This window comes from Globicephala melas, unplaced genomic scaffold (assembly GCF_963455315.2).
Source record: "Globicephala melas unplaced genomic scaffold, mGloMel1.2 SCAFFOLD_253, whole genome shotgun sequence".
NCBI classification, from domain to species: domain Eukaryota; kingdom Metazoa; phylum Chordata; class Mammalia; order Artiodactyla; family Delphinidae; genus Globicephala; species Globicephala melas.
Genome location: NW_027207424.1, coordinates 154,778 through 174,363, shown reverse-complemented (window position 1 = coordinate 174,363; position 19,586 = coordinate 154,778). Strand labels below are relative to the sequence as shown.

The following is a 19,586-nucleotide window of genomic DNA, read 5'->3' as shown; positions in this document are numbered from 1 at the left end:
AACTATTATGTGGCTGGCAATGGGCCAAGCACCACATCTGCCACCTCACTTCATTCTTAGCACAAAGAAACATGCTAGCTCCACTTTATTTTATTTTTTTTAACTTTTAAAAAATATTAATTTAATTTATTTATTTTTATTATTTTTTGGTTGCTCCAGGTCTTAGTTGCAGCACATGCTGGATCTTCGTTGCAGCATGCGGGATCCTTAGTTGCGGCATGCAGACTTCTTAGTTGCAGCATGAGGACTTCTTAGTTGTCACAGGCATGTGGGATCTAGTTCCCCGACCAGGGATCGAACCCGGGCCCCCTGCATTGGGAGTGCGGAGCCTTACCTACTGGACCACCAGGGAAGTCCCGCTAGCTCCACCTTACAAAGGAGAAAGCTGAGGCTCAGAGAAGTTGAGCAAGGCGGTCAGACTGACTGTGATGTTCTCTGCTGGCACCACCAGCCAGGTTCTTAGCTGTCTGCTGCTTTGTGAAATTCTCAGAGTTGGACTCAGGAGGATACATCCCCCTCCCGGGCTTCTGCCCTATTTATTTCTACTCCCAGAGCTCTCTCTGTTCCTGATTCTGGCAGTAAACAGTATGACAGGGGAAGGAAAAGGGGTTGACGGTTTGGTCCCTGACAGGTTACACTATTTTACTTTGTCTTCTCACCATTTAGAATCTCTGCTGAAGGAGTGGACATTGTTTTGGATTGCCTCTGTGGGGACAACACTGGAAAAGGTCTCAGCCTTCTCAAACCACTGGGAACCTACATTTTATATGGTGAGCGCTAAACAGAAGCAGGGGACGTGGTCGGCGACAGGCAGCACCGCAACGCACGTGTGCTTACAAGGGGCTCTGAAAAATGAGATGTGTTGATATGCTGGCGTAATGAGATGGGGATGGTGTTAATATTTAAATATTTTCTATAGTATTGCTACTGTTCTCAATTATAAAAGTGCCTACTGCCCTATTATCCCATGAGCATTTCTCATTCTAAAAGAAATAAAGCAAGGCCAAGCCAAGGTAGTGACCAGATGGGACTCGACCCACAGAAGGTGGCACATGTGGAAAATACTAATAGCTTCAAAGGAAGTTACAAAAATGAAGCAATAAAACACCCATAAGAGGATGGAGAAGAGTGGCTAGGATGTGGTGGTTTTAAAAGGGAGGATCTTCACTATTGGAGATGAAGTTGCAAGGTGCAGAATCTCCCTCCTCTAAACTACTCCTGTATGTCCCAATCAAGACAGAAGCCCTGGATGGACAGAGCCCATGTCTGCCTCTAATTCACTTATATGCTCTTGGGTTTGGGAGGATTCATGAGAGACATCTGGGAGCGGGTTTTCTCCAGCAGAATGAGACCCCAGAGACTCCTCTCCCCCCTCTTCTTCTCTTTGTCATAGGCAGGTAAAACAATTTAAACATTAGTCTCTGCAAAGAAAAAAGCGTATCTGAAGCCAGATGTCGCATCCCAAAGCCAAATGATCTTGGAGCTCTCCAATGCTTGAGATTTTTGGCACTCTGTCCCACGGAAGTAGAGTAGAAAATTGAGCCTTAGTTCTGCATAACTCAGAAAAAAATACTCATTTCCCTACTATTAGCTGAGACTCTTATAAAAGAGATATCTGAGAGGTATAAGTAGTCAAGCATCATTTTGTCATCATCAGATCACTGTGACAGAGAAGGAAGAAACTTTCATTGCTGGAGTGTTCTGGCATTATGAGTAGTGGCCATGTATTTGAAAGTCTTTAGCGGTGGATGCAGTTTTTAAATTATTACTATTGATAAGAGAAGCTATAAATGTCAGTGTAGGGATATTGGCTATGACTAACACGTGAGTCAAATACAGATGAGCATTTTACCCATCCTTATCCATTTACTGGTTCTATTTTTGCCCCAGTTCCATGACGTCATTTTGGTGTACACAACTTGATCATATCACGAGTATCTAATTTATTACATCAATTACTTGACTACTAAGTAATCAAAACCTAGTGCTGTGAAGCCTGCACCCTGTAAAAGTCACCCCATAGAAGGAGAAGCAGTGATTAACTGGCTACTAGTTTACCAAGGCCAAAGAACTAAGTTTAAGACATACATTGTTTTTTCATTTAACGGTTCTCTGAGAGGAACTTACTCCCAAATCTGTGGGAGGAAGGCAGAAAAGTCGCTGAAAAGGCACCACCAGGGTATAGTATCTCTTAACCCTCACCCAACCCAGAACCGCAGAAAGGGGTTTTTCCTTTCTGTAAGAGCATGTTAGGGAATCTTTCCTAACTCGACTTCCTGTCTTAACTCTGAATATTGCTTGTTCCCATCAGCAAGGCTCCGTTTCCCACACCATTGGTCTCGAGTGGTTTTCACCTTTCTGCCCAGACCTCTTTGGAGCTTACACGTGGGTCACACCATTTCCTTGGCTTGTGAACCTATTTTCACCCTCATCTGCTCCTCTGGACCCCATCTTTCCATCCATCTAAATTCTAATTCAGCCCCGCCTCTCTCCACTACTTAAATGCCCAGCCAAGGTCAGCTCCCCAAGCCCCTCACTTGCGGAGGAATCAAATTCATGCCATGAAGTAATCTCACAAAGGAGTTCATTTCTCGGTCTCAGAGAATGGCACCAACAAGACATTTCGGCAACTCATCATTTTATTAGAATGGTGGCTTAAATCACATTTTTGCCACGTGACCTATTGTCCAACGTTATGAAATAGTCACCTTGAGAAATGTTACTTCCTCTCTGATCCAGTGATACTTAGTTAAAATTAAGTCAACTCGACACCAACCACACCCTCTCATTCCCTTATTTTTCCAAGGCTGACCTAAATTTCCTTTCAAGTTCTTGACAGTTCTGGGCCAGACAACTGCCATTCTTCCACGCAAAGCAAGAGATGCTGATTTTCGTTAGCTTGATTTGGGAATCTTCCACTTGCAGGTTCATCCAACATGGTGACTGGAGAGACCAAGAGCTTCTTTAGCTTTGCAAAATCAGTAAGTATCCATGCACGTCCAAAGTACGCTGGTGGTGTGGTGCTTGGCATGTTGTGAGCTCTTCCGTCTAAGGACATGGACCGAATAGCCTAAATCTTGTTTGTCCTTCATCTGCATCATTCATTTGCAAGAAAGCCTGCATTCTCAACCTGCTCACCACACTTGGACAGGACTGTGACTTGGGCCACTTTTGTCCAAATGAAGCAGAGAAATGAGAGTGCCCGAGAAACTCCAGAAAACTGTATTTTGATTTCAACAGAGATTGTTTAAGTGTTGGTATTTTTAATCACTGGTCAAGAATAAACTTAGCATTCGTGCACTCTACTTGGTCCACAGAGAGACCAGCCTTTCAGTCTGGCCACTTTCTGACCGGGTCTCTAGGGCTACTTGAGATTTCTCTGTAGCCCCATCCTACTGGCTTGGAGAGACAATAGAACTCGACACTTTTCGCAAGCTCCTGGGCTGATTTTTTGACACAGGCAAGTGTGTGAACCACTAGCTTACGTGCTCATGCTCTGAACACAGTGGTTATTGTGTCTGCAGTTGTGAAGCTGCATCCCTGGGCACTCACCCCACCACGAACCTCCTCAGGTCTACATTCCCACCTGGAGCCACACTTACTAGAATTAAACTAATCTGGGCTTGAACTTCCATGTTTACGCCTGTCCCCACCACAGGGGCCGCCATGTCCCATCAGAGCTTGCCTTTGTCCTCCCTCCTCTTAGCCTCCTTAGCAGCCAGTGAGGCACTGATGGATTCACTCGCTTTGCAAGCATCTTCTGAGCACCTACTACTTGTGGTGCTGTGCCAGGCACCAGGGTACCACAGCAAATGAGACAGATGCATTTGAGGCCCTCGGGACTCTTGCGTTCTAATGAAGGAGATGATGAAATAAGTAACACATATTAATAAGATGATGGTAAATAGTCATAAAATCTCTGAAAGGGATGAAAGCAGGGTGCTGAAGTAGAAGACAGAAGAATGGGGTGGAAGCATGGTGAATAGGGTGGTCAGACAAAGCCAGGGAAAGGGGTTTAGAATTGACTCTTTGTGGCACTGTGGGATATTCATATGCCCCCAAAGTGCCAGCACTGGCTGCCAAAGGCTTCCTCTCCAAACACTCCCTGATTCTGGAATGATTAGTACCCCCGGCCCTGTGAGACTAGAATTAAAGGGCCTCGGTTTGCACTTGAGCTTTAAAGTTCAGGTCAAGGTTATCGCAACTTCGGGATGAACAGGGGAGCAAGAATGGAGTCTAGTGAAGGATGATGCTGTCTGGAGCGCGTCCCCTGACGACAGGCTTTGTGTCACTCGCAGCTGTTTTGTTGCTGTGGCTGCAATTAACATGATGCTGACGGCCTGCTGTAGGGAACCAAATTGGTCCCAAATTACATACAATTGTAAAAAGTGTTTTCCCTTTCTCCCCTACGTGCACAATCACAACACACAGCGTTAATGAAATAATTGTCGTGTGCCCACGTTCAGGGAAGGCGCTCGTGAAAACAGCCACGATGGAGAGTAACATTCTCCTGCTTAAAGCAAGGGTGCTGATTACCAGAAGGCTGTATAGCTGGGGGTCAGGAATAAAGACTGTTCCCTTTCAGAGGCCAGGTTCGTGTCAGTTGTTCAGTTAGAAGCAAACTGAAGGTAGGGCATGCTGAGGAGTGGGGTGATGACTTTGTTCTGGAAGGTTCTAGAAGGCATTTTCTTCTATACATTGGAGAAAGGCTTAGAAATTAAAGGCATATTTGGAAGCATACAGGAATTTCTCCCTCAGCTATCTTAATGGTGTTCCCCCTTAAAACTCTTACGGGGAGCTTGTGTTCACATGCCATTTGCTTTTAGATCCTAACGATGACGATAATAGCAAATGAAGTCAACATTTCGAGAGCAGTCTGACTCCAAATCCAGAGCTCTTACTCGCTCGATCCAAGATATCTCTCCAACTTAAGGTGATAAAAATATTTCATATTTATAGAGCACGTACTATGCAGCAGACACTGAGCTAAGTACTTTGTATGTATCAACACATTTATTCCCCATGACGACCCCATGAGGTACAGTAGGGAAACTGAACACAGAGAGGTTAAGTGATTTGCTTAAAGTTGCACAGCTTGCGAGTGACAGAACTGGGATTCAAAACCAGGCATTCAGCTCTAGAACACAAACACAACTGGGCAGCAACTGTAGCTTCGGCAAGCATTCATTTCACAAACGCTTTGTGGAAGCACTGCACATACACTGTGAATCAAGTTACTAATCATTTCTCTACCTTTGCTTTTGTGGCAAGCAGCCCACGGCCAAATACCTATCTCTCCTAGAGCTGGACCCCAGGCCCTTGGGGAGCATATTTTGGTAAAAAATGTTGTGCATGAACCTTGTCCCTGTTTACAACCTGTCTTTCTTACACTTATTTTCCAACAATCTGATTTCCCCACTTAAAAAAAACAAGATATTTTACTTTTTAGAGTTTCCTCAATCCTGGAAGGAGGCAGGATGTAAAAGAAACACACCGATAACATAACTATTATAGATGTTCCTAAGTGTCCCTCACACTTCTCTTTGCCTTCTATATTAAACATTTTGATCTCTTAGCACCCTCTAGAAGCTGGACCTTTGAATTTCTAAATTCTAACCAGCACCAGAAGAAACACAATTAAATCAGAACAAAGCAGCTGGATCACCATTTCTGTAGTTTTTAATGGATTACCTACTTATTTTCATGTCTGGAGTGGGAGATGAAAGACAGGAAATAAGGGAGCCATATGTGCCAGGTGTGGGTATCCCACGTAGGACTTCAGCGCTAGTGACATCTGGGGCTGGATAATTCTGTTTTGAGGACCTGTCCTATGTATTGTAGGAGAGTTAGCAACATCCCTGGCTTCTTCCCACTAGATGCCAGCTGATTCCCCCCTTGAGTTATAACAAAAAACATCTCCAAACATTTACCAAATGTCCCTGGGGGGTAAAACCGTCCCCAGTTGAGAACCATCAATTTAGTTCCAACACTGTGGCTTCATCGCTCCGATACGCTGTTCCTTCTTGCTATATTACGCTCCCTTCCTCTTCCTTATCTGACGCATTCTGCCTCACCTCTCCAGCCTTGCTGCTGTTCCCCCAAGGAAAGCTGCTCGTGCAGGCAGAGGCATCACTCCCCCCACGTACCCCCACCCCTCCCGCTCCCTTCACCAGCCCCATCACCACCACCGCCATCCAGTCAGCCAAGCGCTTTACGCTAAACTCTCCCAGGAAACCTCAGAGGCAGCATCCTGCCAGTGTGTGTCGCTGAGAAAAATGAAGCACAGAGAATAACAGGGAGCAAATTGTAGAGTCAGGATCCAACTCCAGATCTGATGGTCCCAACCGTGTGACTTAACATTCTGATCACATGTGGTCTCGCAGTTGTTTTTGTAAAGGGCTGTGTCCCACCTACATCCTGGGCTCTTCTGGGAAGCATCACTCTGCACCTGTAGCAGTGCTCAGCCAAAGAGGTGCTGACAGAAACACACCAGCAAGAGCTACCGCCTGGGCATCTGGAATCCACCCAAGTGCAGCCCCCTTGTCTCCCTGCAATGCTACAAACATGGCCTAGCATTGATTCCTTGTAACGCACACCTTCTCTCTTTCCAGTGGTGGCAGGTTGAGAAGGTGAACCCCATCAAGCTATACGAAGAGAACAAAGTCATTGCTGGGTTTTCCCTTCTAAACCTGCTCTTCAAACAGGGCCGTGCTGGCCTCATTCAAGGAGTGGTGGACAAACTCATTGGGCTCTACAACCAGAAAAAAGTCAAGCCCGTGGTGGACTCCCTGTGGGCCCTGGAGGAGGTAAGGATGATGTTTCCCCAGCAAATAATCTCTGTCTTTTTAGTCAGCTTTGGGCAGCCAGATCCGCTCTTTTATTAAGTGATTTTTCTCCAGGTTTGTTTGCTTTAAATGAGGGTCCTAAAAGTCATTGTCCTGTAGTATAGAGTGCTTTGGATGTAAGAAATACTTTACGTTTCGTAGTGGTTCTCAAACCACGTGTGTCAACATGCCATTCATGCCATGAACCCTTCCCGGGTAGGTCACCAAATCTTGATGGGTGTGTACGATTCACCTTGGTTACAAGAGAGCGTGTACATTGTGCAGCGTCAGTTATATCCTCACCATGTGAGTGTGTGAGATCAAGGCCAGGGCGGACAATGGTTCAGAGCTGAAATGATTTGTGTGCCAAGCCCCGATGCTTGGAGCCCCTTCCAGACCTTGTTAGCTGCCACCCTGGGCACTGTAATTATGAATGAATTGTTGGATCTAGTGTTTGACTGAGTCTTTTTATTAACTGATCTGCAAAAAGTTCTAGTATTTGAAAGCATTCCTTGATCACACAAAAAAATTAAGAGCCCCTTGTGTCACCTTTAAGGATACTGAATTGTGAACTGACCATATTGGTTCAGGGGAGATGTGCTAGGAAGAGGCAGCATCTAGAAAATTCTTCAGGACAAGGGAAGTTTTGGACATTTGGGAAGCCAGTCACGGTAGCTGCCCGTGAGGAGAAAATGAAGAAATGTGGTCTAGGTTTCAAGAGGCATTCCACTAAGAAATCTTGTAGGTCAGGATGTTATGACCTTGGCTTCAGGGAGCCATGAAGCCCCTGAGAAAGATGTGGGAGTGTGTTTTTTGCTCGTTTGGCTGGTTTTTGCATTTGCATGGGGCGTCACGGACACCTTTGAAAAACTTAACAAAAATAACATTCCATGGAACAGATAGTAGCTGTCATCCTGGCAAGAAAGCTGGTGTTATTTGCTTAATGGACTAGGTTGGGCAAAATCTAATGGCTTTCCTAAGCACAGAAATCCCCCCCCCCCCCCGCAAAAAGGCTTTGTGGGAGTCACCATGTAATCAGAGGGGCCTGGTCCTGGATCCATGGATCAGGCCTATATATGCCTCTCTGATACTGCAATATCATGAATGATACTTTAAAAACCCGACCACCAAAACCCCTTGTTTCTTATGGTAAAAGAAATACATGCTTATTATAGGAAATTCCTAAATTAGCCAAAAACATAAGGAGAAAATAAATTGCAAGTCCACATTCCAGAGATAGATAACATTGTTAATATTTTGGTTTGCTTCCTTCCAGTCTTTTTTCTACAGCACACGCTCACTGTAATTCAATGTGTTACCAAATCAGATCAGATTATCATACATTCCTTCTGTTGTGTAAGTTCTAAGATGGTTAACCTATCGTTATACTTGGGTCAAATGTTTTAATTCAGTGGGTCAAACATCCATACGGTACTCACTATGGTATGTCAGTGGAATAGACAAGGGCCGAACTGCAGTGGCTGTGTCTCAGAGGTCAGGGAGGAGAGAAAATGTGAGCTACCTGAGACCAGGGCTAAGAGATTAACTTGACCATGGAGGAAAGAAGGGGACTTAAGCTCACTGCCCAAAAGGGACCCAATGAATCTGGTAGCATTTAAGTGAGGGTTGAAATCGAAGAGGGGTCTGGTTGGCCCAGTGGGTCCTTGGTTTAGTACTGGAAATCATTCCTTGGTTATAATGCAATTGAATCACCAAATATGGATTGAATATCTATTACATGCCCAACAATGTGCAGGTGTTGGGGGTACAGTGGCAAATAGATGGCCAAGATCCCTGAGTTTCAAGGAGCTCACTTTCAGAGGGGTGGGGAGGGGCAGAAAATACTCAAGTGAACTAAAAATAAGTAGGGTATTCTCCAATTGCATTAAGTTCTGGAAGGAGGCAAATTAGGGTATATGTTGGCGAGTAAGTGGAGGGGGGAGACAGTTTCCACAGAGCAATATTCTTCAACCTTTATTTCATTATTGCTCCCTAAGGAGCTTTTTTAGACTTTTTTTTTCTTAATCAACCACCTCTATGAAATTTTAGTACCGTAGATACACCAGCCATCTACCTACCTACCTATCATCCATCTGTTTATGTCCTGGATGTGTATTTGTGCTTTACATACATTAAAAGAGTAAGATTTTAAAAAATCCTCTGAGAATCCATTTTTACCCCTTTGGGGGTGGCCTTGCTCCCACTGAGAATGCATGCTGTAGAGTGGCTTTCGATAAGGAAGGCTAGGTGTTGTTTGAACTGGGACATGAAATAGGAAAAAACTGGAAGAAGAGTATGCAAGGCAGAGAGACCCTCAAAAGCAAAGGGACAAGGAAAGATAGATGTTTAGCAGCATCTCTGGTCTCTACCCAGAAGATGCCTGCAGCACCTCCCACTGCCAGCTGTGACAACATAAAATGTTTCCAGACATTGTCAAATGTCCCCCAGGTGGGATGGGGACAGAGGCAGAATCTTCCCTAGTTGAAAACCACTGCTTTAAAAGAAGCCATATCGGTTAAGACAGTTACCAGGAAAACAAAGGAAGTATAGGTCACTAGTCATTCACAGAGGAGAGAAAGAAGGCTGCTGCCATGTTGGCCAACAAAAGCACCCACAGCCACTCATCAGTAACACCCACCAACTTTCTGATGGTTCTCTTCTGTAATGTTTACAGACATCTTTTTAGAGCTGCCGGTGGGCCAAGCTTAGCCGTTTATCAAGCCCACGCAGCTCCTCTGGGCTTGAAGAGAATAGAGCATGCTTATTACTTGCAAACCTCCAAAGGAGGACTATAATGATTTTCCCCCCTCCCCTTTGGTAAATGATTTCACAAAATTGCTTCTCAGGCCAGCTCTATAACTTCATCTATGGAATAGAAAGACCATAGGGATTAAAAGAAATTTCTCTTGGGCTCTCTGAGAATTCAGACTAGAAGATTTAATAATATCAGAGATGATTAGAGTTTCTTTTTAGCCATCTATCTTTGACTTTATTGTAAATGTAATACAAAGAGTGAGTGATATGCTGCAGCCTCCAGATACTAAACGTGCAACTGGTTTGCTCCAGATACTAAATGTGCAATTGTACATAAAGTTGGAAAAACAGTTCAGAGGTGGGAAAGGGACAAAAAATGCTTACATCTGTCAACCAAGCAGCAGACACATTACTGCGCACCTGCTATGTGCCTGTACTATGTTAGGATGTCAAGTCTACAGAAGGGATAGGTCACTTGTTCCCTGATCCTTGCGTTTATGACTTTGTTTCAGAGACAACACTAAGACCTAGAAACAATTAGAGAAGAACTTCGTTTTTCAATCATGGGGTGTTTGTTTCAAGTGTGACTGGATTTGAAAACAAGAGAGAATGATGTTAAGGAAGACTGAATGTTCAGGGATGGTTTTAAGAATGAGGTGGGTCTTGGTTGAGATTAGCAGGATATAAATTCTTAGGATGATGTTGCAGTTAAAAAAACAAGGTATTATCAGGAGGGACAGTGTGAACAAAATCAGAGAAGCAGGAGTGAGTATAAGGTACATGGGGTAGAGAGGTCTGGAAAAAAAGCAGAGGAACAGGAACAAAGGAGGAGAGGAGAAAAGGCTGGTTCAGTCAATAGAGTCAAATCTTGGGGGCCTTCACTGCCAGGCAGAGGAGTGTGAGTTGACATTCTGGGTGAGGGGATTGCTATTAGAGACTGTGGCCTAAGGAATATGACACCCTTTGATTTCCCAATTCCCAGAAGCCCATCCTAGTCCCAAGTATGTCACTAGAAAGATACACACCTGAACTATCCAGTTGTGGCCTCTGATCAAAAGTGCCTTTACCTGTCTGCTGTTTAATAGTGCACAGAGGGCTCTGTTATGAGCTGAATTGTGTCCCCCCTCAAACTCATATGTTGAAGCCCTAACCCCCAATACCACAGAATTTGACTATATTTAGAGATAGGGCCTTGAAAGAAATAATTAAGTTAAAATGAGGCCTTTGGGCAGCCCTTATCCAATCTGATTGGTGTCCTTATAAGAAGAGAGATTAGGACAAAAAGAGGCACCAGGGATGTTTGCATAAAGACCATGTGAGGACACAGTGAAAAGAGGGCCATCTGCAAGCCCAGGAGACAGCCCCAGAATGACACCAACCTCACTGACACCTTGATCTTGGATGTCTAGCCTACAGGATTGTGAGAAAATAAATTTCTGTTATTTAAGCCTTCCAGTCTGTGGTATTTCATTATGGCAGCCCTAGCAAATGGACACAGGGCTGCAGAGAGATCTTGGCAATTTTGAAATATTCTATTAAAGATATTTTACAACATAATTTACATAGAAGTCTGTGGTTACACTCTCCAATTATGGTACCATTAGCCACATGTGGCTATTCAAATTTAATTAAGATTAAGTCAAATCAAAAATTCAGTTCCTTGGGTATACTAGCCACATTTCAAGTGGTCAGTAGCTGCATGTGGCTAGTGGCTGCCATATTGGACCATGCAGAGATGGAAGAATGTTCCCATCCCTGCAGAAATTCTCCTAGAGCTGGTCTATGAGATGATGTCATCCTTCTGCTTGAAGGTAAATTTGTCTCCCCAGCAATCTGGCATGATTACCTTTAGTAAATTACGTTAATTGTGCCCTTCCTTGTACACTTCTCTTTGCCTTGGCTGTAGTGAAGTTCACTGACCAAATGCAGTCACTTATTTAAGTGCTCCAATCCCTCATTATGTGTCCCCCACATTTTTCCTTTCATGTTAATAGTTGTGGCTTAATTATAATGTGTCTTTCATTCTATGACATCACAAAACCTATACAGAGATGGGTCTGCCTAAAAGAATAAGTTAAGGAAAAATAATGTGGTGCTGAGCTTGATAGGGACCCTTATCTGACACAGAGCAAGAGGCTGACTGGATAAAAGGCAGATTAATGTTGAACAGGGAGGGTGGGATGACTCAAGAGAGAAGGATGGGTGGAGGTGTGATTTTCAGTTTTAAAGAAGCCACAGGCTTCACCTCCAACACCAGACTGAAAAGAAAGGATGAAGCCAAGCATCTGAAACATATACCCAAACCAAAACTAAGAGGCAAAGACTCGAGGAGAAACTATGGAAAGTCCCACTTAATTATGGCAGTTGGTGACTGGCTCGTGGAGACCTTTTTTAAAGATTTAGAAGCTCCTTCAGGGGCAGAGTTGGGGATAGGGAGAGTACTTAGAAGCATCATCCAGAAGTGGGCAATGTATTTTGTATCATGTGTACTTTGGTTTGGTGGATGGACGGGGGGCAGGCAAGAGGTCATTGAAGACTTTCAGACCTGGGTAGGCAAGCTCCAGACAAAAGTGGGGGAAGTGAATGGGAGGGAATGAGCAAATGTGAGTCATTGGGAAGGATGAAAATTGGATAGAAAGGACAAAGGAGATGCAAGATGACCAATGGTCTTTCGACGTGGGAAACCAGGACTGGGGGTGCCAACAGTATGATTTGAGTTAGCAATGATTGAAGCTGCCGTGAAAAAATTGATGAGCTCAGATGTGATTTTGGTTTAAGATGATGGTAGAATGTGCAAGTGATGTCCACGGTCAAGTCAACCATCACATGGAGGTGAGAGATGAAGGCTGGATAATTACAACTACTGCTGCTACTGACATTTCTAGAGGATTTACTGCATGGCAGGCATTGTTCTAAATGTTTTGCATGTATTAACTTATTTAAACTCTCCAACAACCCTAAGACCCAGCTACTATTACCCCCGTCTTACAGGTCACAAAAGTGAGGCTTTGGGGAAGCTATACTTGCCCAAAGCCCCGGCTTATAATTGAATTTAATGGAAATTTGAACCCCAGGGAAGTGTGATGCATAGAAGTTATTGAAAAAACATGGCTATGAATAAACTCAATTGAACAAAAGAAGGAGCAACATAATCATATTAGCAAACACTTAGCGTAGACTGTTTATATGTGCCAAGTAGTTCTCCAAGCAAGCGCTTCCTATGAATTAACTCATTTAGTCCCCACAATAACCCTGAGGGGTGGGTACTGTTACTCTTCCTGAGATATAAATAAGGAAAGTAGACTTAGATGAAGTTAGCTGCCCAAGCTCACACAGCTGGTGCATGGCAAAGCTGGCATTCAGACCGTGGGCATTAACTTCTCCACTGTAGAAGGAAGAGGGTGAGGACAGAATCCTAGCATCCCCCACCATTCACACAGTAGGGAGAAGGTGAGGCATCCCGGGCAGGGCAGTGGTAAAGGGACCACCATGACAGGTCTTAAAGTCAGGCTGCTGACAAGTCAGGAAGTACGGAGCAGAAAAGCCTTTGAATTTGGCCCCGGGGTCATTGTTGACCTTTCAGAAAGCCTTTCAGTAGAATGATGAGGGCAGAAGTCTGAAGGCAGAGGGTCAGGAAGAGAATCATGGGCAGGACAGTCTGACAGCCAGCATAAGCCTCCTATTTGGCACTGAGCAGAAAAAAGGGCTGGCAAATAGCCAGGGGGTGCTGGGTCCAAAGAAGGGCTGTTTAGAAAGTAGGTTAGGGGTTGCCTAGGGCTGGGGGCATTTCTGTTCAGAGAGATAAAAATGTTCTAAAATTAATGACAGTTGTATAACTCTGTGACTACACTAAAAACCATTGTGCTGTGCACTTTAAATGAATGGATTGTATGGTATGCAAATTGTATCTCAATAAATTACACACACACACACACACACAGAGGGAGAGAGAGAGAAGGGCTATTTAAGGATGGGATAAGGGGACATGGGAGATGGGAAAGAGGTACAGCTTGGGAAGTCAGATTGCTGGCCTCAGTCCTTACTAATATTCTAGCTGCATGGCCTTATAAAGCCGCACATTCAGCCTGGTCCATCCTCCCAGTTTTCAGATAAGGAAACTGAGGCTGCAGAAGTAACCACCATGTTTGCTTTATGTCCCTTTCATTATTTTTTTTGCTGCATGCCCCCCTTTCAACATAATCACCCCCGGCTCGCGCACACATTCCCAGTTTCCACGCACATTCTCCCAGCATGCCCTGCTCACGTGTTTTCTGCAATTCCGTCACGCCCCCAACCCTGCCGTGCACCAGGGCTCAGTGTGCTCTAACTACCCAACAGATCAAGCACGATGAGTCACAGCTCTGGGTCAGCATATTCATCTGCGGCAGGCTGAATAACAGCGCCCTCAAGATGCCCACATCCTAATCCCCAAAGTCTTCGAATATGTTACCTCATACAGCAAAAGGAAACTTGCAAATGTGATTAAATTAAGGATTTTACGATGAGGAGATTACCCTGGACTATGTGGGTGGGGCTGATGTAATCACAAGAGTCCTTACAAGAGTGTCAGGAGAGCTAGGGTCAGAGGAGATGTGGCAAAGGAAGCAGAGGGAAGGTGATGTGATGCAGGACCACAAGCCAAGGAATGCAGGTGGTCTCTAGAAGCCGGAAAGGAAAAGGAAGCAGAAGCCTCTAGAAGGAAACAGTCCTGTGGACACCTTGATTTTAACCCACATAGGCCCATTTCAAGCTTCTGACCTGCCGAACTGTAAGAGTACATTTGCGATGTGTTAAGCTACTAAGTTTGTGGTACTTTGCCAGAGCAGCAATTGGAAATTAATATGCCATCCATTCAACAAGGAGCAACCAGACAATCACAGCAGTGGGAAATTAGCCCTGGAGGAGGGTAGCTGGATGGGGGTGTGACCCACCCAAGCATGTGCCACATCCCAGGGAAAGGCCTGGAAGCTGGAGAGAGATGGGGGTTGGAGCATCCAAGCCTCAACAAACACGCATGAGGCTGAACACAGAGTGATGGGGAGGCAGGAAGGCCGGCCCTGGGAGAAGGTGGGGTAGGTGGAAGCCCCCGCCCATTGCCAACTGTCCCCATCCCTCCGGCCGCACTGGACCATTGTGGCTCTTCAGAAACCTGAGTCTGTTGCCTCCTCACCTTTATCTGTGCTCTTATTTCCACCTCTCATGCCCTTCCCTCGTCCTTGTCCTCCTGCAAAACTCCTGCCCACCTGCCAAGACGTAGGGACGGTGTTGACTCTTCTGCCATAACATCCCCAACATCCCCAGTCTTGCCATGACGCCCACCCCTGGTTAGGAAGCCCTGCTTTCAGGTCCCAAGGGTTTGCCGCCCTCACTGACATGTTCACTGACAGTTACCTGTGAAAATGGAGAAGATAACTGTACCTTGCATCAGTTTGGAGGAACTAAAAGGTGCTGACCGGACAGTATGAACTGGCAAGCTGCTCTTACAGCGCATTGCAAATGTGTCCGCCACGGAGTTGAGGTCTTTGCGGTCAGGGACTCTTAGGCAAGGTACCAAGCAAGGAGAACACAGGATGCTCTTGGCAGAAGGTTCCCGGGGCCTCAGGACAGGTACTTCCGCTCCTTGTTAAGAGGTCTAGGAACTCAGCTCTGAATACACATCTGTTACGAAGAAAACGATCACTCTTGCTTTTACACCTGTCATTTGGCTGAAAACACATCACAAATCTGGGTTTCCTTGTGAGCCAGGGACAGGGTCAGTGCAGACTGCTCTTGGCTGTGTTTTCCCATGACCCAGATGAGATTCTGCTGCTTCCAAAGGCTGGAAATGGACATGTCTGTTTGCTTCTGTTTGCCTTCCTAGGTATTGGAGGAATCACTTGATATGTCTTATTTGCACGGTGGCATCAGGAGGACTGTTTTCAAATATTTTCCGAGGTATCTGTCCTGATGTGTTCATCACGGATTCTGGCCTATTCGCTAGGCCAGAGAAGAGGGATAAATAACTCTTCTGCAGGCCAAGATCATTTGAATAGGAGAACATAATTTAAATCAGAGAACACATGAATAAAGGTCATATCCCGGCAGGGAAACACACTGTGGATGTTGCCTTCACGTTCACCTTCCAGAATCCATCCTACTTCCTGAGCACCCCTTTCATCCACTGAAAATGGAGCTACTACCACGTTCCCTGTTATTGCAAAGGATTTTATATTTATTGTGCCATCACTTGAGCCGATATGAGTTGAACCCTTGCAAACTGTAAAGCTCTCTGCCAATATGTGGCGTAAGATAATAGGCTAGAGCAGCTCCAGTCAGGTGGGATAAGCTTTGGAACAGGAAGCAAACATACTGGGTTTCTTAACCCTCCCACTTCTTGGCTCTTTGGCCTATAACACTTCATTTCTCTGCGTCTCCTTTTCCTCGCCTATAAAATAGGAGCAACTGACCCTATTTCCCGGAACAGTTGTATATTTGTTCCTAGGGCTGACATAACAAAGTAACCCAAACTGAATGGCTTTTATTGTCTCCCAGCTCCGGCGGCCAGAAGTCAGAAATCAAGGTGGCGACTGGGTTCGTTTCTTCCGACGGTTGTTAGGGAGAATCTGTTCCAGGCCTCTCCCCCAGCTTCCAGGGGTTTGCTGGCCGTCTTCAGCAATCCTTGGCTCACAGAAGCATCACTGTCTCTCTCTGCCTCCGTTTTCACATGGTGTTGTGTGTGTGTCTGTGTGTGTGTGTGTGTCTGTCTGTCTGTCTGTCGGTCTCCAAATTTCCCCTTTCTCTAAGGACATCAGTCATATTGGATGAAGGCCCACCCTGCTCCAGTGTGAACTCAACTAACTTCAGTGACCCTATTTCCAAACAAGGTCGCATTCTGTGGTTCTGGGGGTTAGGACTTCAATATATGAATTCGCAGGGGGTGGGAGAGGACAGGACACGATTCAGTCCATAACAAATGGCGAGTCAGATAAGATCAAAAGGGAAATATTTTGTGAGCTATAAGGGGATGCAGAGACAAGATTTCCCATAAGGCTTCAAAGGGCAGGCTCCGGAATCGTTCAAGCCCTCCAATTATAGCTGTGAGTCCTTGGGAAAGGTACTTCGCTTCTTCTCTTCTTTCTCCGTCTGTGAGATGGGATAACAGCAGTGCCTCCTCTATGGGGTCGCTGTGAAAATGTCAGGGGCAATGTGGGGGGCGGGCACGGCCGGGCGCATGGTAAAAGTCAGCCTCTGTCATCACCCTGAGGGGTGGGAGGGGTGGGCCCTGTCTTTCTATCCTCTGGCAGGTGAATGCCCCCAGGACCCATTTCCTCCCTGATTTGCTGCTGTGTGATGCAGGCAGGCAGGCTAACTGGGGTCTTATGCTTTCCTTCCTTCCCGAAGGCATCAGTAGGAGCTGCTTCATGGAACAGAAGCTCAGAGCAGCACAAACGATAAATACGATAAATACGTGGCTGTTTGGATCCTCTGAGCCTCCGCCCGTTTCATCTCAGATTTCTAAAAACTGTCAGCTGGTTTGGGGAGGCTGCCAGGAAAGTGCTGTGCTCTGGTTAGTCATTTAATAAACTCTAAATGAGCAGCTGTGGGTACTGGACAAGGGACAAAGTAGTAGTGGCAGCTGAAGGTTGCTGTTTACACTGAGCCAGGCGCTGTCCTGAGCACTTCACGGGCACTGGCTCCTCTAGATTCATAGCCATCCTGTCAGGAGCCATTATTTCCCCATTTTACAGATGGGGAGACTGAGGCTTGGAGAGAGGGCTAAGTGGCTTTGTGGACGAGCTCACATAGCCAAGAAGTGGTGGGGTCGAACCTTGAGTCTCCGGCTGGCTCTCTCCTAAAGCTGAGCTCGTAACCAAGTCTCAGCCCCTCTGGGAACAGGGATGACTGTCCCAGGCCCTACACCCTGCTTGCCCCGTCACCCTGATCGGAGGCATCCTGGGTCAGGAGGGAAGACTGGTGTTCGAAACCCCGGCGCCTCTGTCCCTAACTTCTGTGAGTGCAGACAGGTGACTCTGAATCACAAGCCTTAGTTTTCTGCCTCTGTAAAATGGGGCTGATGACCCTTGCTCTTCCTTCCATGTTAAAGTCTGGGGTAACCACGTGTCAGCTATAAACCGTGTGCTGTGTACAAATGTCTCAGAGTGGGCACTTAATACAATTTTCGTTTGTTTCTTCCTTTCCCTGTCTCTTCCCCAACGCATGTCACTTTCATCGCTCCCTGGCACACTCACACGCATTGTCAAACAGCACTTGGGTGAGGATGGGGCCGTGGTGCGTCAGCTGACAGCCTCAGCTGTCAGATGCTCACCTCAGCCCTCTGGGGTGGGTTTTACTCAGGTGAGGAGAGCTGATCCTTCTCCACGACATGGGACATAAAGGGCAGCACAAATTCCCTCGACTCCCAGGCCAGTACTCGAGTCTCACCTCCTCCCTCTTTGCCGGCCACAGTGACTACAAATTATGAGCTAGTTGGGCTATTTTCCTTGCACTCTTATTCTTGGCAAGTGAACACGTTCCAAACGATCATGTTTACCATCCAAGTCACTGTATCCAAGGCTGTGGTGGGAAGTGTAGAGGTGCGCTGCACCCACCCCCCATCAGCACAGCATTTTACTTGCCTTGTAGGAATCGAGCCCCACAGTAAACCCACAGAAAACCCACAGAGACAGGCAGGTCAGCTGTTTTGCCCATTATACAGATTTTTAAAAAGAGGGACTGAGCAAGGTAATTTATACTAGGAGGTAGAACCAGGAATCCAAGCAAGGTTTCTTATTCTGGAGCTCATGTGTGTTTGTAAGTATGTGTGTTTGTACGTGTGCTTGTGAATATGTGTGTCTTTGCGTGTATGTGTGAATAGGTGTGTGTATATATGTGTGTGTTTGTGTGTCTACTGTGCTTATGTGTTTGTTTTGCCTCTTTCCCCAGCATTTTTTCTCACAAGTAAAAGATTAAATGATATAAATATATGACCACAATATAAATTTAGAAAACAGAAAAAAGAACTAAAGATCACCCATAATTGTGCCACCCTAAACAGAACTACTGTTATTGTCTTAATGTACCCCGTTCCTGGCTTTGTTCCTACACATCCTCTCCCCTGCCACCCCTGACAGTTGTTAAGTGGCCCAGATTGGCTCCTGAGCCTGTGTGAGCGCGTCAGGAGTATATTATGATGCTTGTTTAAGGAGGCATGTGGAACCACAACAAAATGGAGGAAGTGTTTCCTTTGGAACATTGCAGGGTTAGGGCTTCAACACAGGAATTTTGCAGGGACACAAACATTCAGTTCATAACACTCCCTAAATTCCCTAGAGAGACTCAGCTCATTCCTTCTTTTCTTTTCTTTCTAACTAATATAAAAACTGGGGGTAAAGAAGTGTGCTTCCAATAGTGTTTGGGCTGCCTATGGATTCTTTCCTTGACCTGTTTTTTATTTAACTTTTTTTTCAATTTCCATGTAGTTGCACATAATAGTTTTTCAAAACCAGCTTGCATTTATTGAGCACCTACTATTTACCAAGCCCAGAGCTGGGCCCTGGAGGGACAGAAAAGCAAAGTACTCTCAAGGAGCACACCAGCTGGTGGTAGACATGTAAACAGACAATTAAAATATCGTGTTGCAAGCTCATTAATGGGTGCACGTTCATAAGAAATACTGATGGCAAACGGCAGGAGTTCAACTCTGCTTGAGCGTCCCTGTGGTTGTGAAAGACCCTTATAAACCACGCCCTCCCCATCACAGTTGCGGGCTTTACTTGTCCGCCTCGTTAGCAACTTGTAAGAGCGGAATGCTTGGGTGCTCTAAATTTTGAAGTACAATAATTTCCTGATGGTTAGAAAAAGAAAGGGAGCGTTCAATGTGTTGGCAGGTCTTCACTGTCTTTAGAGAAGAAAAAAACCTAAGGCAGGATCAGAACAGAAGAAGTAAGAGCTAAAAGGAGACACCTGAAGTTTTGCTCACTGTCCTTTGTTTTAGCCAAGATTCTAACTTTATTTTTTGTGTTTAAAAAT

General features: G+C 45.5%; 1 protein-coding gene across 1 annotated transcript in view; it reads left to right on the top strand.

Annotated features, from left to right (window-relative positions):
* The window catches only part of LOC132596387 (synaptic vesicle membrane protein VAT-1 homolog-like), a 125,815-nt gene that overhangs the window by 45,918 nt on the left and 60,311 nt on the right, over positions 1–19,586 (top strand). Inside the window, exons 4-6 of the mRNA XM_060293416.1 lie at positions 667–770; positions 2,926–2,981; positions 6,612–6,806. Of these exons, the coding sequence (XP_060149399.1) occupies positions 667–770; positions 2,926–2,981; positions 6,612–6,806 (355 nt within the window). The remainder of the gene's footprint in view (positions 1–666; positions 771–2,925; positions 2,982–6,611; positions 6,807–19,586) is intronic.